Source organism: Phyllobates terribilis, unplaced genomic scaffold (genome assembly GCF_046119375.1).
Source record: "Phyllobates terribilis strain yellow unplaced genomic scaffold, ASM4611937v1 Scaffold_12__6_contigs__length_324123572, whole genome shotgun sequence".
Lineage (NCBI taxonomy): Eukaryota > Metazoa > Chordata > Amphibia > Anura > Dendrobatidae > Phyllobates > Phyllobates terribilis.
In genome coordinates this window covers 157517034-157539994 of record NW_027362772.1, presented here as the reverse complement: position 1 = coordinate 157539994, position 22961 = coordinate 157517034, and the positions used below count along the sequence as shown (strand labels likewise).

Genomic DNA, 22961 nt, shown 5'->3' with positions numbered 1-22961 from the left:
AAAATGATGATCCAAAGAAAAATATTTTTACCAAAAAAATATAAATTTTATTATTATGCAGATACAAATAAGTAATTTAGTGGATAGACATACAAAGAAACTACAAAGTGTATTAAAATGACGCGCATAGTGGAAGCAATCTCTCCATAGTCCTATAGAAAATCATTAGGTGTGATTTAAAATGGCGTGGGATAGTTTTTAAAGAAAATACATCCGTCTGTTCTGATGCTGCTGTTATCCCCAGTACATGTTCCCTTATTCTTATTGATCATATATCAATTTCCTTTTTATAGATATACATATGTCTACATTAGTTATTACCTTTGTGATATGTTTTATGTAGAGGGTATAATATGATGTACGGATACTTTTATATATATTATTTGTTGCTTGCGCCGCTGCATATATCACTCATATTATTCTTTGTAGTCGTATGTCCAGATTGCCCATGAATATGATTAGAGATAGAGTAACAAACATGAGGGATGATCTAAGATGGGTATTTGATGATGGTGATACTGAGTGTAAAAAAACCCCTCCATGTTTAGAATATCTATAATATCTTATTGTTTCTAAGTTACCCCACCCATGTGGTTGCAGCCTTGCCTCTTCGCACGTGTGTCCCATGGTCCCGGTGCGCCCGCCCGCTTGCAGCATCTCCATCCTGTGTGACTTAACTGTCATTCAGGTTGATGCCGCCGCTGGTGTGCGTCCCGGTTACCATGGGTACGCACGTGTCACTTCCGGCTGGCGCACAGCATCCCTTGGTAATGCGGTTGGCGCTACTAGCATTTACATCTCTGCTGGCAGGCATTCTGGTTACCATGGGCACCAGATGTCACTTCCTGTCAGCGCATAGCATCCCTGTGTAGGTTTTTCTTAGCGCCATAATTGTATCCTCAGCTGCAGACGCATGGAGGCTTGTTGTTAACCGGGCAATCTTATTGGTTGGCGGTCCCTTTTTATACTGGACACATTTTTCTATGATGTATACCCCATGACAAAAGCTCGTTTGCCGAAACGCACGTCGGGGCTGGCGCGCAGGTTTCAGTGACTGATGGGTGACTCTTCTGTTTACAGGTATATTACTCCTCATAGATGTGCATGATGTATAATTATGTATCAATTATGTACTTATTACTGTTATGACACCTGGTGGTGTCACATCTCATTATATTATATAATATATACCAGTTATCCTCAGGAGTCCTAATGATTTTCTATAGGACTATGGAGAGATTGCTTCCACTATGCGCGTCATTTTAATACACTTTGTAGTTTCTGTATATGTTTATCCACTAAATTACTTATTTGTATCTGCATAATAATAAAATTTCTATTTTTTTGATAAAAATATTTTTCTTTGGATCATCATTTTTTGAGCCTTGTGGCTCTTCCTGATTATCCTATTGCTTTATGATGATTCATATATATCTGGGGTCCTAGGTGGGCAGATGTGAATAATGGAATATAATAATATTTTTATATTGATACTGGCTAAATCTGTCAGATATCTTTTACAATGTGCACTGACAGTGCGCTCTGTTTCCAGCTTGTTGCTAATTATTTGAGCCAGCAAGACAGAGCGCACTGTCTTTGTGCACATCGCACAGTAATAGAGCTGTGACTAGCCAACCCCTCGAAATGAGCATCACTGATGACCAGGGATGGGGCACGGGTTGGGGCAGTGACCGCAGCCTCTGATGAAGCTTAGTTTGAGTAACCCAAACTAAGCGTCATAAAAAAAGGAATTTGTTAAAAAAAGGAAAGAAATAGAAAAGCAGGTAGTGTAGTTAGAGAAGGATAGGGAATTATTAATTAAAGTATATTAGAAAATAGATTAGATTATGGCATTAAATACATAGGCATTTAGGATGAAATTTAAGTTGTATTTAGGACCACCCCTTTAAGGTATTTAGGCAGGGAAAATCAAGCTCACCTGTTAGAAGTGAACGAAAATTGTGGCTTTTAATGTTTTATAATAAAATTATTTTTGGAAGAGGACTTTGATGCTGAACTCACATTTTTCTTTATTCTCTTTAAGGTGTGACATATGATCAATACGGTCTGCACTAAAGATTTGTGAAAAATACGCCTTTTTTTTTTTTTTAAAAATTTAGACTTTTTCTGTTTTATTCTTCAAATCTTAGCCTTGAAGGAAACCTATAAAAACAAAAAAAAAAAAATCGAGTAAAGAAATTAGTGATCATCTTTATTCAGGAAAAGTCTTAAATAAGGTCCGTATAATTTGGGTAACGCTACATGTGCTAGATTCCGACTTATGAATAAAGGTAATAAGCGAGCGCCAGGAACAAAGACACCGTACAAACAAGACCTGAAAAACCTCCAAACAATTTGATTTTGTTTTAAAACATTTTATAGCAAAAAAGAAAAAAAAAATCATTCACATCTGTTTCGTGTAAGGGAGGAAGGGGCTAGATTTACGGAAAAAGTACAGCAACACGCGCCGTCGTTTAACAGCCCCACACATGCCAGGCCCTTTCAGCATGGCTTTGATAAAGCAGAAATCACACTTGGGTTATGAATGGGTGGAAGTTCACAAGGTAGAACTTTGGTAGTCTCGGCGGCCCAGATGGCATCATTTTTATGATCGTGGCCATCATCGCACCACTGGAGGCTGCAGAACTAAAGCACATATGGGTCTAATCCACTCCACCGCAGCCCGCTGATATCTGCAGTCAGAAAATCACATTTTCCAGGCAGAACATTACCCTTAAATGAAGGGAAATAAGTTACATGTTCTCCCATAACATCTAAAGGATTTCCATTCTCTTCCGATTAATATCAGCATCCCCTATAATTAGTATAATAATACAAAACACAGACAAATTGCGATAGCATGACAAAATATGATAAAAATTATGTTTCCTCTGTACGCCAGGGGGGCCTCATGTACCAAAGCCATATTTATCATGCAAAATAATAATTGCAGGGAAAATATAAGGACGAATGCTAATTTTGAGATTTAAAAAAAAACAAACAAAAAAACTTCACCCCCTTAAAGAAAACCGGTCACCAGTTCAAAAGTGGTCAGTTTTTGCTATCATTTTATTCCCATGGCTCCCCTTAGTATTCAGTTTTTTTCCCCTCTAAAATCCATCATACGGTTCCAGAGATATGGGCCTTTTTATTCAGTAAAAATTTGTATTGGTCTTTAAAAGGGGCGTGGCTCACATCATCAGGGGCGTGTCTCACAGATCCTCATGGGTGTGGCTCACAGATCATCAGGGGCATGTCTTACAGAGCCTCGTGACATGGTTCGCGGGATCCTCAGGGGCGTGTCTCACAGATCTTTGGGGGTGTGGTTCACATTCTCAGGGGCGTAAATACTCCGTGAGCAACATCCTTTTGTAAATATCATAGAAATTAGCACTGAATAAAAGAGGCCCATATCGCTGGAACGGTATTGTGGATTTAAAACAATACCTCACAGAATAATGTAGGGAACAGCGGAAATAAAATAAAAAGCAACAACTGGATAGTTTTGAACAACGTCTTAACCAATCTTTCATTTTCTTAACTACTGTAACGTAAATTAAACACAGACCCTCTCTAACTGCAATAGGCAACTTCGCCACATCATCTGAGCCAATGGGCCAGTTTGTGGAAATTCATACAACCAAGAAATAATCAGGGGTGTGACCAAGTTGGGTAGATAGAAGGAGGGTCTTACTTATTATACAGCTATGAATTCTGTTATTATGGATGAACAGCCTAAAATGTATGTACAGAACACCTATAGTTATGAAGGGTATAAAAGAAATGAACATTCCAGCAATTCCTGGAGATTGTTGGAAATCTCAAGCCCGTGGATTTGTTCTGTTCTCAATGCCCGTGAACAGATTCCCAGAAACTTCTAAGCTGGAGTTAGGGGTTGCTGTAACATATACACTACTGACATAGAGCTTCGTCCCTGTGATCGGATGTTCCACCAATCATACATGTATTACTTACACCTTAGGTGGCTCTGAAGATGTAGCTGTCACACTTGGCTGTGGTATCGGTACAGTAGGCACATGGTTGTTGGGGGCCCTGTTACAAAGTGGCACTGGATCACATGGCTCTCTACATCCCCAACTGGTATAAATAGTGAAAGTTGTGTGTGTAGGATGTGGGAACATCAGTTATTTGGTGATTCTCCATGATGACATTGTGATGGACGGGTATCATGACAGGACATGTCTCTAGAATCGCAGTCTTTGGGCCTGAGTAGTTATTGTTTGGCATAGAAAATAATTTAAGAAAAGCCTTTGACTGTGTTGATAACCAGAAACTTTGGAATACCATAAAGGATGTGGGTGTGCCGAACCATCTGATCATCCTCATTAGGAACCTTTACATCGACCAAGAAGCAACAGTCCGAATGGAACACGGTGACATGGCATGGTTCAAAGTAGAGTGAGACGTCAGACAAGGCTGCGTCCTGTCACCATTTCTCTTCAGTTTATATGCAGAAGCTATTTTCAGGAAGGCTGGACTTTCCAAAAAAGAAAGAAGAAATCAAAATTGCTGGACGAATCATCAACGATCTTAAATACGCAGACGATACAACATTGATAGCAACAAGCATAGAAGGAATGAAGGAGTTATTACGGAGTGTCAAGATGGAAAGCTCGAACATGGGACTGCTACTCAACACAAAGATATTGACTAGTGTCAGGTAGGACGGGAATCATTGGAGATGGATGACGATGAGCTGGAACTTGTAAAGAACTTCAACCTACTTGGATCAATGATCAGTCAAGATGCAGCAACCACACTGGAAGTCAATAGGAGAATAACTATGGCAAATCAACAATGAAGTCACTGAACAAGGTCTTCAAATCGAGGAATGTTTCACTGGTAACAAAGACATGACTCGTACATAGTTTGGTCTTCTCTGTGGTAGCATATGGACATGAAACCTTTACGATAAAGAGACAAGACAGAAGAAGAATCTACGCCTTTGAAATGTGGTGCTGGAGAAGGATGTTATCAATACCATGGATGGTGAGAACATATAAAGCAATTTTGGAACAAATCAAGTCAGACATGTCACTGGAAGCAAGGATCACCAAGCTACGACTTGACTACTTTGGACACATCATATGAAGAAAGCAATCAATCACTGGAGAAGGACATCATGGTGAGAAGAATGGAAGAAACAAGGTGAAGTGGAAGACCAGCAACCCAATGGCTTGATACAATCAAGATAATGGAGAAGACCCTGGTGGACCTATCTAGGCTTACACAAGATCGATCTTCCTACAGATTGTTCATCCATCAAGTCACCATGGCTCAAGATTGAGCCAAAGGCCGTTAAATAAATAAATATAGACAAAAAACACAGTAAATATTGTAAAATATGCATAAGATTTATCCGAGCAATTACACGAAACATATGCACAAAACAAAGCAATCGGATATACATGGAAAGAGACATTTGTAAAAAAAAACGTAGCCATGAGGGATCTACAATTAAATATTTACAGGTCCGACAGAACACAGGAAAAATGAAAGTTTTACAAAAATCACAGGATGGATAACAACATGGATTTAGAGCAAGCCAAGCAGGAGACTGCAATGCCCACAAAATAATATACACAGACATCTCTCCATGACACATGGAAAAGCAAACACTGCAGACCGAGGACGTCCGGCGGAGTGGTTACACGTGTAAACCTTTAATTTTTTTTGTGTCGGGCCATTGAAGGGATCCGGTTAGGACAGCTTATGAGACTCAAATTTAAGAGTATTTATTAAAAAAAAAAAAAAAATTAATCAGATTTCTAAATGTGGAATATCATAGTCACTCTGCCAATTTCTCAATATATATCTTTTTAGCTGTCAAAGTGCTGCATCCAACTACAACAACTTTTTGCACAGCAGTATAATGATACAAGTGTGGCTGCCTGCAGCCGCCACCAGGGGGAGCTCACTGTATACAACGGTATACATTGAACTCCATTATAAGACATACTGTGAGCTCCCTCTAGTGGTGGCTGCAGGCAACCAGATAGTTATCACAGCATTATACTTTAGTGAGGAGGATTAACAGCTTTGAGAATTAAAAAAGTTAATGTTGGTCTAAAAAAAAAAAAAATAAAAAAAATGTAGAAAATATCACATTTGTTCCAATTTTAAGCTTCCTAAAAATAACATTAAATATAAATCATGTATTATGTGAACGGATAATACTATGGAGGTCGATAGTGAGAAAGCTCCTATGGGATAGAAGAATGTCACTACCCATCATGATAAAAATTTAATTCATTAGTAAGGCAATCTGATTGGAGTATGTCCTAATCTGATCCTGATTGTGGGGATGTATCACTTACTGAGCTTTTTGCTGTAGTTTTGATAAAAATCACTGTTTTATCTGCTGCAGATCTGCTAGTTTTCTCAGTGATTAGTTCTGAATAACTCTGATTGTCAGCTTCCTGCACTGCACATAGACAGAAAGTCGTTGAATCAGTGGTGAGAAATAGCAGGCGCTCGTGAATATGGAGGATAACATATCAGGAGCACATCAAGGAGAAGACTAGCAGAGCTGCAGCAGATAAAATAGCATTTTCTTAAAAGGGGTTGTGCGAGTAGTGAACAAACCTTTTAATTAGCGCTTAAAAACCTACAAAATATTACATTTCCTCTTTTGCAACTGTTTATACTTGGAAGAGCTCAGAAAGAAACTTCCATGATTGGGGACCCTGTGCTCATATGAATGATTTTTGGGGCAGCGTTTCCGATAGACATTATCATATGCACAGCACTGATCTATGACCCTACAAATAAAACACATTCCCCTACGGATGTATCCCATGACTAAGGGACGGGAATCGATCACCAGTGCTGCTTCCCCGCAGAGGAGATGGTAATGATCAGTGGCCGATACATCATAATGTTTAATCACTACACGCTCGTTCCCGATCCCTTCCAGTGTGTAAACATGGCAGCCATCAGACGACAAATGAGCAAAATCTAAAAAGTATGGCGACGGACGACTTTTACCATAAACATTTGGAGGCGGGGGATTTAACGAGAGGCAGCGCTGCGGTAAAACACGTTTAAGTGCAAGAGAGTCTTGTAGAATAAAAGCGAGGAGGAGGCAGAGATGAGTGGTTGAGGTATGGGGGGTCTTGGGAGTATTCGGACAGCACAAACTCTTCATGTCCTGGTTGCTGTCAGCTGCATTAATCGAGTCATTGGAGCGCCTCCTAATGACCGGCCAAAGGCCACAGTCCCTTTTCCTGTCTTCTTGGTACATTGCCTCCTGGGGCTGCAGGATATTTTCTCTGTAAGGAGAAGTCACAATTAGTAATATATATCTGTAAGCACTTATCACGGTGCTCAGAGTGGAGCAAGTCTGCGAGGCACCATGCTCCAGAGCAACCACCAGATCCGCTGCGAGGATCGTAGTCCGAAACAATACGGTGAGTTTTAAGGCTTTAAATCAGGAAACAAACCCACTGACCCGCAATGGTTGGCGGCCGTTGTATAGGCTTTGTTGTGCTCAGCTGCAACCTGGCGATACGGCTTTGGCTGATCGTCCCGCTGCCCACACGGGCGGAAGAGGTGCTGGAGGAGAACAGACATTAGTGAGGTCCATGAAGTGGTCGACGCAAGTTACTAACATAGGAGAGTATTTGTGGTCTGGATCATTACTGGTCTATTAGGACTATGTTGCTGGTTACACAGGATCAGTCACGGGGAAAAAAAATACTGTCTCCAAACACCCAAATACATTACCGGCAAACCCATGTAATGGGTCACTTACTCACTGAGCACTCACCTCATAGATCGCCTTCTTCTCTGAGAGTACAACTTCTTACTTGAAGCACATGAAGCAGAAGTGGGGCCCTTTGTGCTAAACACAGGAATCTCCGAGCTGTAAGTAAAGGAGACTTTTGTTATCACCGTCCTTTCTGTTCCCAAAAGTGGAGGGATTTTTACATTTTCTCATGTGCTGCTAGTTCTGGCCACCTCTGCAGTATATCAGCAGTGGACAGTCTGCTAGGCAAGAAGCCAGAAAGTACAAGCATTGGAGATAGCCACAGTTCGGGCCATCAGCATGACCATACCGCTGATCTGAACTGTTAATCATCAGTAGTGCGCTGCCCCCCCCCCCGCCCCCACGCAAAGCAGGGGAGAGCCAGGCGCCGCCCCCCAGCAAAGCAGGGGAGCCAGGCACTGACCCCCAGCAAAGCAGGGAGACGGGGGCCAGTAGCTATATGCTCCTGAAGAAGATTGTTTATTTTATAAAACATGACACCCAAGAGATCTCTATAGAACATTTTGTTTTTCTTCTTAATTTTTTTCCCCACTGTGTGACTGGGGCGTTCATAGGAGCAAACAGCCCCCGGCTGTGTCAGGCTTCACTATCAGAGGTGATCTAGGACCCGGCGATCATATGATTGCTGGGTCCTACAGAAGCATTGGCACTGCTGATTCTTCAGTTCATTGCATGGTGCTCACTGAAGCCAGCAAAATAGAAGACAGAAATGGTAATAAACCACTTCTGTCTTCTCACAAGGGTCTCCAGCTGATTGGTCAGAAATGTAAAAGGTTCTGCAGTCAATTACCAACCTTTTTACGAATGTGTAATCAATCTGTGATAGTCCAACATTTTCCCAGCCGGGGAATTCAGAGGGTGCAGAAGTGACGGGTTTTCCCCTCTCGGACGTCATCCAGGCGTCTTCAGACAAGTCGAATGTGGTGTTCATGTCCCTGACGTTAAGAGCTGCCGCGGTCACCCTGGTGCTGTTCTGGAGGGAAGATGTACCCAGCGGTACCCGGCCCTTTGCGAGTGGCTGGGGGGGCACGCTTGCGGTGGATTGAGAGAGCTGCTTTGGAGCAGGAGTGCAGAAGGACAGCTTAGACTGACTGGCGGCAAGGGGCTCAGGGGCTTTATTGGGGAGCACACTGGCGCTAGATCTGAGGTTCGGTCGGCTGGGGATGGAGACCTTCCTTAGTCTTTTGACCTGAACCTCCGGGGTGCTGGGGAGGACTAGGCTGGGTTTAGATGGGGTGTAGGCATCTTGTCTTCTCCTTTTTATTGGCACCACAGGGCTGCGGAGCGTGGGGCTGGTGTCTGGAAGAAGCGCCTGGCGGCTGCGTTTTGTTGGCTGCCTTTTCCTGGTAGCAGGTTCTTGGACAACTGGCTCCTCAACCTTAATATCTGGAAAAATATCTAAAATACAACAAAAAACAAAGTATATATTAAAAGTCTGTTTAACGGGGGATCGATCTCCACTCCTGACATGTAACAACCATGTATTCCCCATGAAACAATGACATATGCACCCACCAGCCCCTGCGGATCCTTCACAGGCCGCTCCACAGTGACGCCTGCTCCGTTGGGAAGCCTGTGATTGCCTGCAGCGGTTAGGTCACTAGAAATGCAAGTCATCAGAGAAACATCCAATCATGCGCTCTTCTAGTCACCCGACCGCTGCAGGTGATCACATGTTTCAATGGTCTGAATGGAGACACATCGCTTCCAGAGCCACTGGATCGCTGGTAGGGGATTATGTCTTTTTTTTTGCCTAAAATAAAAATGTTTGTCATTTTGCACAACTCCTTTAAGATAACACAGCAGAATAAGTATATAAACAATAGAAATAATCTCCATTTTCTGATCAGATTCCCTCGGGTCCAGGTTGTTTTAATCTGCGGCAATAAATTCCACATAACCGCCACGTCTCGGCTCATCTAGACCTGAACCTGTACGGGCCGGAGGGTTTGGATCTGCTCCATCGGGAAGGGACTGTTTTACGGCTTTCCAGCCATTATTGAAAATGGAGCATTATAGATGAAAAGCAAATCATAAAATAAAAGTGTCATCAAAAGCGTCCACTGCGAAAAAAGGGAACAACTACAAGAATCAGCGCACGCAGAGCCGTAATCTACAGCTGCCGCGGGAATAGCTGCGGTAAATCTCCCGTATATATCCATCATCTGACGGATCAGTGTACGGATCACAACGTGCATCGCTCCCAGCTATCCCAGCAGGTCAGCTTTACTTTCCCTCCGGCCACTAGTGTGGTCATACTCAGTCTCCACCGATGCAGAGAATAAAAGGGGCCACAGCACTGACGTAGAGCCCTGTGCACCGCCATCCCCGGCCACCCGCTGTGCAGAGCCCTGTGTACCGCCATCCCCAGCCACCCGCTGTGCAGAGCCCTGTGCACCACCATGCCAGGCCACCCGCTGTGTAGAGCCCTATGCACCGCCATCCCCGGCCATATGCTGTGCAGAGCCCTGTGTACCGCCATCCCCAGCCACCCACTGTGCAGAGCCCTGTGCACCACCATGCCAGGCCACCCGCTGTGCAGAGCCCTGTGCACCGCCATGCCAGGCCACCCGCTGTGCAGAGCCCTGTGCACCACCATGCCAGGCCACCCGCTGTGCAGAGCCCTGTGCACCACCATGCCAGGCCACCCACTGTGCAGAGCCCTGTGCACCACCATGCCAGGCCACCCGCTGTGCAGAACCCTGTGCACCACCATCCCCGGCCACCCGCTGTGCAGAGCCCTGTGCACCACCATCCCCGGCCACCCGCTGTGCAGAGCCCTGTGCACCACCATCCCCAGCCACCCGCTGTGCAGAGCCCTGTGCACCACCATCCCCAGCCACCCGCTGTGCAGAGCCCTGTGCACCACCATCCCCGGCCACCCGCTGTGCAGAGCCCTGTGCACCACCATGCCAGGCCACCCGCTGTGCAGAGCCCTGTGCACCGCCATGCCAGGCCACCCGCTGTGCAGAGCCCTGTGCACCGCCATCCCCGGCCACCCGCTGTGCAGAGCCCTGTGCACCGCCATCCCTAGCCACCCGCTGTGCAGAGCCCAGTGCACCGCCATCCCCGGCCACCCGCTGTGCAGAGCCCAGTGCACCGCCATCCCCGGCCACCCGCTGTGCAGAGCCCTGAGCACCACCATCTCTGGTCATCCCACCATGCAGAGCCCTGTGCACCGCCAACCCCAGCCACCCGCTGTGCAGAGCCCTGTGCACCGCCAACCCCAGCCACCCGCTGTGCAGAGCCCTGTGCACCGCCAACCCCAGCCACCCGCTGTGCAGAGCCCTGTGCACCGCCAACCCCAGCCACCCGCTGTGCAGAGCCCTGTGCACCGCCAACCCCAGCCACCCGCTGTGCAGAGCCCTGTGCACCGCCATCCCCGGCCACCCGCTGTGCAGAGCCCTGAGCACCGCCATCTCTGGTCATCCCACCATGCAGAGCCCTGTGCACCGCCATCCCTGGTCACTTGCTGTGCAGAGCCCTGTGCACCGCCATCCCCAACCACCCACTGTGTAGAGCCCTGTGCACCGCCATCTCTGGCCACCAGCTGTGCAGAGCCCTGTGCACCGCCAACCCCAGCCACCCGCTGTGCAGAGCCCTGTGCACCGCCAACCCCAGCCACCCACTGTGCAGAGCCCTGTGCACCGCCATCTCTGGCCACCAGCTGTGCAGAGCCCTGTGCACCGCCAACCCCAGCCACCCGCTGTGCAGAGCCCTGTGCACCGCCATCCCCAACCACCCACTGTGCAGAGCCCTGTGCACCGACATCTCTGGCCACCCGCTGTGCAGAGCCCTGTGCACCGCCATCCCTAGCCATCCCACCATGCAGAGCCCTGTGCACCGCCATCCCTGGTCACTTGCTGTGCAGAGCCCTGTGCACCGCCATCCCCAACCACCCACTGTGCAGAGCCCTGTGCACCGCCATCTCCGGCCACCAGCTGTGCAGAGCCCTGTGCGCCGCCAACCCCAGCCACCCGCTGTGCAGAGCCCTGTGCGCCGCCAACCCCAGCCACCCGCTGTGCAGAGCCCTGTGCGCCGCCAACCCCAGCCACCCGCTGTGCAGAGCCCTGTGCACCGCCAACCCCAGCCACCCGCTGTGCAGAGCCCTGTGCACCGCCAACCCCAGCCACCCGCTGTGCAGAGCCCTGTGCACCGCCAACCCCAGCCACCCGCTGTGCAGAGCCCTGTGCACCGCCAACCCCAGCCACCCGCTGTGCAGAGCCCTGTGCACCGCCAACCCCAGCCACCCGCTGTGCAGAGCCCTGTGCACCGCCAACCCCAGCCACCCGCTGTGCAGAGCCCTGTGCACCGCCAACCCCAGCCACCCGCTGTGCAGAGCCCTGTGCACCGCCAACCCCAGCCACCCGCTGTGCAGAGCCCTGTGCACCGCCAACCCCAGCCACCCGCTGTGCAGAGCCCTGTGCACCGCCAACCCCAGCCACCCGCTGTGCAGAGCCCTGTGCACCGCCATCCCCGGCCACCCGCTGTGCAGAGCCCTGAGCACCGCCATCCCCAGCCACCCGCTGTGCAGAGCCCTGTGCACCGCCATCTCTGGTCATCCCACCATGCAGAGCCCTGTGCACCGCCATCCCTGGTCACTTGCTGTGCAGAGCCCTGTGCACCGCCATCTCTGGCCACCAGCTGTGCAGAGCCCTGTGCACCGCCAACCCCAGCCACCCGCTGTGCAGAGCCCTGTGCACCGCCAACCCCAGCCACCCGCTGTGCAGAGCCCTGTGCACCGCCAACCCCAGCCACCCGCTGTGCAGAGCCCTGTGCACCGCCAACCCCAGCCACCCGCTGTGCAGAGCCCTGTGCACCGCCACCCGCTGTGCAGAGCCCTGTGCACCGCCAACCCCAGCCACCCGCTGTGCAGAGCCCTGTGCACCGCCAACCCCAGCCACCCGCTGTGCAGAGCCCTGTGCACCGCCAACCCCAGCCACCCGCTGTGCAGAGCCCTGTGCACCGCCAACCCCAGCCACCCGCTGTGCAGAGCCCTGTGCACCGCCAACCCCAGCCACCTGCTGTGTAGAGCCTTGAAGCCAGTACCATTTCTTTGCACAGCACAGCCCCTGGGCACATGGCTGCGCAAACCTCCAGTCTTCTGAATGGGATCGTGCTGTAGTTCCCCCGCACAGCAGGCGGACTAAGTGGTTGCAGCGCAGAATCAGAGGTCACTTTCCCGGAGCTTATGCATTTATTTCATGCCCCAAAATCCGCTCCTCCATATTCCCACACCCAACTCACCCTTCATTGGTGGCATCTGGCAATCGCCTTCCTTGAGGCTTTTACTGCCGTCTTCTTCATCCAGATCCGCTTTTTTTGTCGTATGAGTGACCCCTCGATCCCCCGCGATTAACAGCTCCAGTGCTTGAAGCTCCACATCCATTTCCGGGGTCTGCAGGTTGGCATGTTTCAGGATGGCATGCTGTCTGCGCGCAACATTCAGGAGGGCAGTGACCAGTCTGGGAACAAACAAGAACGTTAAAGTCGCGTTCACACTTTGCGATAAACATTCTTTTTATACTGCACAACAAAAAAATAAACAAAAGTACATTGCGTTAATTGGCTGTACAATATGCTCAATGTTGGAAAAAGTTTTTTTTGTAAACAAATGCAAAATGTGAACACAGGGCAAGTGCTGATTGTAGCTCTTTTCCAACGTCGGGATGTAAACATGAATGTTTCTACTCGCTGACAGCAAGCAGAGGAAAAGTGAGGAAATAAAACACAAAGATTTAGAAAATGGCATTAGTCTCCATTATATGATTAATAAAGGGGGTTTTATCAGTCTCAGGAAGTAATGGATATGCCATCACTTAGGATCAGTGGGGTCCTAGAGGTCAAACCCACCCCGATCATTGAGAATATAGATGCGTCACTTTCACAGTGCTGCTTCTGGCCACCGGTAAATATGTATAAATTTAAAAAAAAAATGTAAAAATCCGCCATACGGTTCCAGAGATATGGGCCTTTTTAATTTGGTGAGCATATTTATGTTCTTTGGGGGCGTGGCAGCCAAAAGACACACCCCTGAGGATCCTGTGAACACCGCCCACTTGCTAAAAATGCAGATATCTCGGGAACCGTATGGACGATTTAAAAAAATGAAATAAAATAATACTCAGGGGAGGAGCAGGAATAAAATAAGAGGAAAAGGCTGACCACTTTCGACAGTGATGGCATCTCTTAGCCACTACTTACCAATATAGGAATAAGACTATAAAAAGTCACATTACAGCAGTAAGGGCAGATCTATTTTATGTAAATTCATAACTTTTTCCAATGTAAAGTGAACACCGGCAAAAGTTCTGGATCATAGATCTGAACCGGAGTTTACAGGAACGCACCAACCAGTTCACTTCAGAAATTACGCCATGGCTAACAAAATAAAAACTAGTGGCTACCAATTCCAAGATTTTACCGCGAGTGACTGACTATAGAAATTATTATTACGGCATCAAAAGAACATGATGACTTTACTAAGCCACTTACTTTTCTGTGTTCTGATGGTGGGGAGCCAGGAGACTTACATTGGTCTCTCCAATTCCACTTTCAAAGCTCTCAGACCCAGAATCCTAAAAAAAAGAAGACAAAATAAGGACTATTAAAAGGGATTTTCCAGAATTTTAGAAAATCTGCCCCAGGTAAGGGAATGTTGTAAAATAAAAATAGCAAATGCTTACTGTAGATTTTCTCCAGACACCTTGGGGGTCTTTAGGGTGATAATGTCCCATCTATCAGTCACCTGACCACTACAGACAATCAAGGGTGGTGACATTTTGCATGTATGGCACATAACCACAGAGGCCAGTGATTGTCTGCAACGGTCACATAACTGACAGATGGGAAGTAATCAGTGCAGAAATGGCAGGATACACATGCAAAAAAAACATGCAATTCATGCCTTGGTTATGGGTTCATGCCCCAATATGCCCACTGACGCACTGTGCCGTATCCTATTACTATTGTCATCTATAGTCAGATTTTTCCAACGATAAATTGTAGCACCCATATTACTCTTTCAATAGCCAGACTCTACCTGACCGAGCTTAAAAGGATTGTCCACATCTGTTGACAATTTTTTATTTTCCACTTAAATGCATGTATTTGGGGCTAAAAATCATTTTTGCAGTTGGATTTCATTAAAAATTCTGCACCGTTTGGCTTTTACAGGCTCTTTGTTTCCCTGCATAGTCAACTTTGATGTGGTCTGTGGTCATAAACCAGCTGACAGGGGCTCAGAAAAAGACAGATAAAAGTTACAAACTCCATGCTAGGCCATAGGGGCGAGCTGACTGACAAATTCTCAGTTAACTCAATCTACAGCCAGCAAAATATAGAGCAATACAGAGGCTATAGAAGGCAAACGGAGCAAAATTTTTAATGAAATCCAATTGTAAAAATGATTTTTAGACCTAAATGCATAAATTTAAGTACTAAAAAAAGTGTGTCCAGCCCCCTTTAAATTACCATATAACCCTATAGACCAGGTCTACAAAAAAACAGCAGGGTATCTGCAAAGCTATGTATGCTTGTAAAAGTGCACAGAGCCTATAATTCAGACTAGAAGATGGGCAATTAGGTTGTACATAGGGAACATGTGTACGGACCATAAATGACCAAGGGAGGGGGGCTTTATATTAACACAAGGCAGATGATGGCCCCCAATAACTTCCCATGAGGTGGGGATTTAATTACAGTGTGGATCTCGTTGCGTTAGGTAGGGTTCACATACTTATAGAGTAATATGAATGAGTGATGTATAAGAAAATTGGTAAGAGTGTATATAGGAGCACATTGCAGGGATGATGAATGTCTTCGGAGAAGCGGAGTAATAGGAAACACATTGGTAATGATGCTGGTCACTGGTACGCGGCATCATGTACCCAATTATTAGTCCCAGCTGCATCCCAGCGCCCACCGCAAATCCGTCAGAACAGCGGCCAATTATACATTTTATGGCGCATTAATTGCATTCTCTCTCATTTAGGAAGAATTGACAGAAAAGGGTTTTAATAATATAATTTATGAATATTTTGGTTATGCAATAGCCGGCGTCGCCCAATGCAGGGGCCTACGTCTACTGTTAGACGCGCGATACTTCGAAAAGGTAGTGGGACAAGACGATAATGAGGGCAATTTAGCCATCAGCATGGCGACAAGGGGGCAAATTAGCCAGGTAAGTAGATGCACTTCTCCTCCCAAGGCTAGTGGTCCCATAGGGACTACCAGGGTCCGTACGTCCTGTAAGAGCAGCTCTGGTGGGGCGGTTGCAAAAAGAAGCATGTGCCAGTTCACCTAAGGTTATAAATCAGAGATATTCCTTGTGATATCTGCGCATTGCCTGGAATTAATGGGATTTTCTGGTTTCCTTTAAAAAAAAATAAAAAAAAATAAAGTGTGCCTTACTCACCCTCCCCAGGTCCAGTGATATCCCGGTATCTGTTATCGTCATCACTTCGACACTGCTTCAGTCAACTTTTAAGCTCAGCGGCACAAGCTGATTGGCTGCAGTGCTGTTGACACAGGGTGCAATACTCAGTGCTGGACCCAGGTAGGGAGACTAAAGCAGTTTATTATTTAAAATCTAACTGCAAAATCCGAAAATGGATAACCCCTTTAAATTGAAGGCAGACATTCGATGCAAAAAATAAAAAAAATGTAATAATAATAATAATAATAATAATAATATAAAAAAATTGCACTAGTTGCAAGTGAATTTGCAGAGGATTTTTTTGATTAAATCCACAGCACACCTGACATTCTATGGATTCGAAATTAGGTATTTTTTAAGCACAGGATGGATGACATCTGGCACAAACTTATTGTCTGGGTCCATACACAGGACTGCTGATGACAATATTGCTGCCACTATAGATTCCCATATATGCTCAGCAATTTGTTTAGAGCTTGGGTTATTTTTATTTTTTTTTTTTTTTATAACCTAACCCTGCTTTACTCTTTCCCACAACTTTATCCCTGACCTGTCTGGTGGGTTCCTTGGTTTTTATGAGGTTGCTACCACCCAGCTTTCCTAGCCTCCTCAAATGGAAAACCTTCCCTATTTCCTCCTACATTTGTCAACCATTTCCAATGTGTATTGCCAGCCTCCTGCCTAGATAAATATTAACTGAGCCTATCCATTTCGTGTGCCCCATGAATTTTACGTAAATGCATGTATTTTTTGCAATTGGGTTTCCTTAAAAATCTTGCACGGTTTCTTTTTTTCCCTGTACATTTAACTTTTATGTGATCTGTAGTCATAAATCAGCTGTGAGGAGCTCAGAAAAATAAAACAAAAGTTACAAACTCTCCCATTAGAGGGTCATAGAGCTCACTGAAGGTTTCTCAGTTAACCCATTCTGCAAACAATAGAAAGTGCAACCTAGAGGTTGAAAAAAAGCAACCGGTGCAACATTTTTAATGGAATCCAATTACAAAAAGGATTTTAATCTATTGAAAAAAAAAAAAAGTGTCCTTGAAGGTGGACAAACCAGTCTATGGAAAAGGGGGGGGGGGGTGACTACTTCCACCACCCCTAGGGTTGTTGTATTATCGGGAGTGCTGACAGGAGCATTGATGGAGGTCACATGAGAATATTCTTCTGCTGAAGGAGTTAAAAAAGAGGATCCAGGCAGGAGTAACCTAAGAAAGTGACCTTGTTCAACCCACATGGTATAAAGAGGAGGCCGCTGGAACCCGACTTCCTCGGAAAGCCAAAAACAACTGACAGATGCTAAAGAGATCAGGAGAACGTATACAAATGGCCAGGACATTATCTCTGAAGCTACGGCCTGATGAATTACTTCTACAGCAAGGACACCTTCATCAGGAATTTCTCTCTCCAATCGCTTTTGCATCCACAGCGTGATGTATGACGGTCATGCAGACATCTGCTGGGGCTGACGCCTACACGTGACCACTTCTTACAGTGGGGAATTAAGTATTTGATTCTCTGCTGATTTTGCAAGTTTTTCCCACCTACAAAGGATGGGGAGGTCTGTAATTTTTATCGTAGGTACACTTCACCTGTGAGAGACAATCTAAAAATAAAAAACAGAAAATCACATTGTATGATTTTCACATAATTAAATTGCATTTTATTGCATGAAATAAGTATTTGATCACCGACCAACCAGCAAGAATTCTGGCTCTCACAGACCTGTTAGTTTTTCTTTAATAAGCCCTCTTACTCTGCACTCATTACCTGTAGTAACTGTACCTGTTTGAACTCGTTACCTGTATAAAAGACACCTGTCCACACATTCAATCAATTACAATCCAACCGCTCCACCATGGCCCAGACCAAACAGCTGTCCAAGGACACCAGGGACAAAATTGTAGACCTGCACAAGGCTGGGATGAGCTACAGGACAATAGGCAAACAGCTTGGTGAGAAAGCAACAACTGTTGGTACAATTATTAGAAAATGGAAGAAACACAAGATGACTGTCAATCTTTCTCGGTCTGGGGCTCCATGCAAGATCTCGCCTCGTGGGGTAAGGATGATTCTGAGAAAGGTCAGGAATCAGCCAAGAACTACACGGAAGGATCTGGTCAATGACCTGAAGAGAGCTGGGACCACAGTCTCAAACAATACCCTTAGTAACACACTATGCCGTCATGGATTAAAATCCTGCAGGGCATGCAAGGTCCCCCTGCTCACGCCAGCACATGCCCAGGCTCGATTGAAGTTCGCCAATGACCATCTGGATGATCCAGAGGAGGCATGGGAGAAGGTCATGTGGTCAGATGAGACCAAAATAGAAATATATCAACTCCACTCGTTGTTTTTGAAGGAAGAAGGATGAGTTCAAGCCCAAGAACACCGTCCCAACCGTGAAGCATGATGGGGGAAACATCATACTTTGGGGGTGCTTTTCTGCAAAGGGGACAGGACGACTGCACCATATTGAAGGATGGGGTCACGTATCGCGAGATCTTGGTCAACAACTGCCTTCCCTCAGTAAGATGGGTCATGGCTGGGTCTTCCAGCATGACAATGACTCGAAACACACAGCCAGGGCAAATAAGGAGTGGCTCCATAAGAAGCATTTCAAGGTCCTGGAGTGGCCTAGCCAGTCTCCAAACCTGAACACAATAGAAAATCTTTGGAGGGAACTGAAACTCAATATTGCCCAGGGACAGCACCCACACCTGAAAGATCTGGAGAAGATCTGTATGGAGGAGGGGGCCAAAATCCCTGCTGCAGTGTGTGCAAACCTGGTCAAGAACTACAGAAAGCGTCTGACCTCTGGAATTGCAAACAAAGGTTTCTGTACCAAATATTAAGTTCTGTTTTTCTATTGTATCAAATACTTATTTCATGAAATAAAATGCAAATTAATTATGTAAAAATCATACAAATGTGATTTTCTGTTTTTTCTTTTAAGATTCTGGCTCTCACAGGTGAAGTGTACCTATGATAAAAAATACAGACCTCTCCATTCTTTGTAGGTGGGAAAGCTTGCAAAATCAGCAGTGTATCAAATAGTTATGTGTGTGTGTGTATGTGTATGTGTATGTGTATGTGTGTGTGTATGTGTATGTGTATGTGTATGTGTATGTGTATATGTATATATATATATATATATATATATATATATATATATATATATATATATATATATATATATATATATATATATATATATATATATATATATATATATATATATATATATATATATATATATATATATACACACACACACACACGAGGGCAGAATGATTGTCCTCCCAACTTCTGCCATTGAGGGACAAAAAGGTTCAGCATTTTTGCATCTCCTTTTTCCAACAGGAGATAAGCGGTATCCAGGCAGCAGCTTATTTCCCTTTCCCCTATTGAAAATAAAAATGCACGCTCAGCCAATCAGATCCTGCATGCCCATGATGAAGTCAGGAGGAAAAATAACAAGCAAAAAGAAAAACAAAGAAAACACACTATTCACCTCTCCTTTCCCTCTCCGATCCTGGGCATATGCTCCAGTGCTCCTCCCGAAACAAAAACGTGACCACTGCAGCCAATCAATGGCTTCAGAAGTCACATGCCATACTAGATGCGGAGTCTAGGGGAGCCCAAAAGGTCCCTTTTGAGAAGACATACTATTAAAATGATAGTTGAGAGCCATGTTGGAGATTTTGCATTGTAGCCTGCAAGCTTCAAGTTACGCCACTGACTGCTAGCATCAACGCTTAGCAGTGATGCTAATAGTGCGGCATCTAACCGCTGCGAGCATTGACTGGTTGCAGCAGTCACGACCCAAAAACTTGTGTTTGCACTAAATTGCTGAGAGGAGCAGAAGAAGCAAGTTGCATTTAGCCAAGTGTCCGCTGCGCTTTTAGGGGTATATAGCCATGAGATACATGAAGGAGGCCGTGCCATCTATCCACCATAGTGACCCCCATTGCACAAAAATATATAATATAGGTAATACCCATTTTTTTTTTTTTTTTATTATTATTAAAGAATAAGCACAAATTCTTTATCCCGTCTTACTGAAATATTTAAGCCCCGTTAGAAGCCAAGAAGAATCCAGTCCAACACAAGCTGCATTTCTTTCGGCAGTAGATCTTCCGAGTGTCGACCCTGTCTGTAGTGATTTGTAATACATCCCATCATATGAAAAGCATTACCTCCTGTCTGGAGCGGCTGCCGAGCTTTAGACGGGTGATAAGTGGACTGGCACACGGAGAGAACAGAAGGGATTGCAGTGCCCTATAAATCAGGGCAGGATTTCAGTGCTGAGCCGGCCCGCGACTCCCACACCCTCCATAAATGCATCTACACATTCAGGAGAAATTCCGACATGTCTGAAAGCACTGGCTAAAGCAGAGATATGCGAATAACACACTACCAGGGGGAAACACAGCCGCCAAGTCTTCTCACGCGTCAGCCATATTGTACCTCTACTTCCTGTCCAGTCCCAAGCCATAAATAACAGATGAATCTGGACCAGGAATATGGCTAAACAAGACTTTGGAGAGAGGGATAGCAAGGTGCAAAAAAACATCGTTGTCCACAGTTTTAACCTACTATGGGTGGTGTTTTTATTTTGCAAAATTTGCTCTAAAATATAAATTTTCTAAAATAAGCACTGCCATCATCTGACTAGTAGACAACCCCTTTAAAATTAGTTTTCTGGTCTTGGAAAATACCTGTTCCCTGGCTGCAGTTTGTGTTAAAGTTGTTCTTTACTCACCCTCCCGGGGTCCAGTGATGGGTCTCCGCTGCTGCTCCCATTATATGTAATTGATTGCAGGACTGACGTCACACGAGTCAGCTCATTAGTTTACAGGACGAGCCTCTCTGAGCCGTTGAACTCACTGATTGACCTTGTGGATATGACATCAGAGCTGCAGACACAGAAAGCAGCAGTGGAGACTCAGCGTTGGACCTGGGGAGAGTGAGTAAAGTACTTTTTTTTTTTTTTTAAATAAAAACTACAGAAGGGGAAAAGGGCTTTTCCTAAACCAGAAAGTCCCATTTAATGAGGGCTCATCCGAACGTGAACAGCCCCTGTAATATTTAGATATTTTATACTCATTTACCCGATTTTCTTTCTTCTTCTTGTAATGCCGCTTGTAATGTAAGTGCTCTGAGGACAGATCGCTCAGGGATTGCAGCCGCTTCTTCCAGCCTTGCTCTGGACTGGATGTATCTAAAGGCTCTTCCAAACTGTAACCCAATAAAAAGAAAATAGAATTTTTAAATTGGTAAAATAATCATCCAAAAATAACAGAAAAAAGTGCACATGCTGAAAAAAATAATAATTCTACATAAAATAGGACACGAGTCAGACAGCAGAACAGAAATAAACCCAGGCATCTAATTAAATCTATTAAATAAAGCAAGTTTAACAAAATAGGCTTGGTTTAACTCCTTAAGGACAGAGCAATTTTTCATTTTCCTGCCCCTTCTTCCAAGAGCTGTAACTTCCAAAGCCATGTGAGGGGCATGCTTATTTTCCTTCCTTTGTGGGACTAGTTTTACTTTTGAATGACATCATTCATTTTATCATACGGTTTTAGTGGAAAATGGGAAAAATACTCCCAGTGAAGTGGAGCTGTGGCAACAAAAAACCCACAATTTTGTCATTCCCATTTTTTTTTCCTCCTTTACAGTTTTCAGATTAATTTACCCAATGTCATATTTTCATAGATCAGACTTTTCTGGACATGTAGACACTAAATACATAGAATTTTTTTTTACTTTTCTTTGTTATAACTGGGAAATATAGGGGGGGTGATTTGAATTTTTAGATCTTTTTTTTTTTTCTTTCTTCACATTAGAAACCTTTTTTCTTTACTTTTTACTTTATTATTAGTCCCCTTAGAGGACTTAAACCTGAGATTGTCTTATCACTTCTACTATAAACAGCAATACTGCTGTATATAGCAAAAATCATGGGGCTATAATATAGCCAGCATCTGTCCTCTCTGGAGCAGGCTCTGTTTTTGGGTCCGCTCCAAGGTCCCTGACATGTTCCATGACAGAGTTAAAGGGGTTGTCCACTATTTGGAAAACCCCTTGTTTCCCCCTTATAAAATACACTGCTCAAAAAAATAAAGGAACACTTAAACAACAGAATATAACTCCAAGGATATCAAACTTCTGTGAAATCAAACTGTCCACTTAGGAAGCAACACTGATTGACAATCAATTTCACATGCTGTTGTGCAAATGGAATAGACAATAGATGGAAATTATTGGCAATTATCAAGACACCCTCAATAAAGGAGTGCTTCTGCAGGTGGGGACCACAGACCACATCTCAGTACCAATGCTTTCTGGCTGATGTTTTGGTCACTTTTGAATGTTGGTTGTGCCTTCACACTCGTGGTAGCATGAGAAGGACTCTACAACCCACAGAAGTTGCTCAGGTAGTGCACCTCATCCAGAATGGCATATCAATGCGAGCTGTGGCAAGAAGGTTTGCGGTGTCTGACAGCGTAGTGTCCAGAGGCTGGAGGCGCTACCAGGAGACAGGCCAGTACACCAGGAGACGTGGAGGGGGCCGTAGGAGGGCAACAACCCAGCAGCAGGACCGCTACCTCCGCCTTTGTGCAAGGAGGAACAGGAGGAGCACTGCAGAGCCCAGCAAAATGACCTCCAGCAGGCCACAAATGTGCATGTGTCTGCACAAACGGTTACAAACTGACTCCATGA

General features: G+C 45.2%; 1 protein-coding gene across 1 annotated transcript in view; it reads right to left on the bottom strand.

The window, feature by feature from the left end:
• Positions 1 to 5354: 5354 nt before the first annotated feature.
• KIF18B (kinesin family member 18B) overlaps positions 5355 to 22961 on the bottom strand; it is a 38785-nt gene continuing 21178 nt past the window's right edge. The window contains exons 10-16 of the mRNA XM_073656426.1: positions 21344 to 21470; positions 14285 to 14367; positions 13037 to 13254; positions 8584 to 9187; positions 7790 to 7885; positions 7472 to 7575; positions 5355 to 7292 (exon numbers count right to left, since the gene is read on the bottom strand). Coding sequence (XP_073512527.1) covers positions 7165 to 7292; positions 7472 to 7575; positions 7790 to 7885; positions 8584 to 9187; positions 13037 to 13254; positions 14285 to 14367; positions 21344 to 21470 — 1360 coding nt within the window. The 3' untranslated portion in view covers positions 5355 to 7164. The remainder of the gene's footprint in view (positions 7293 to 7471; positions 7576 to 7789; positions 7886 to 8583; positions 9188 to 13036; positions 13255 to 14284; positions 14368 to 21343; positions 21471 to 22961) is intronic.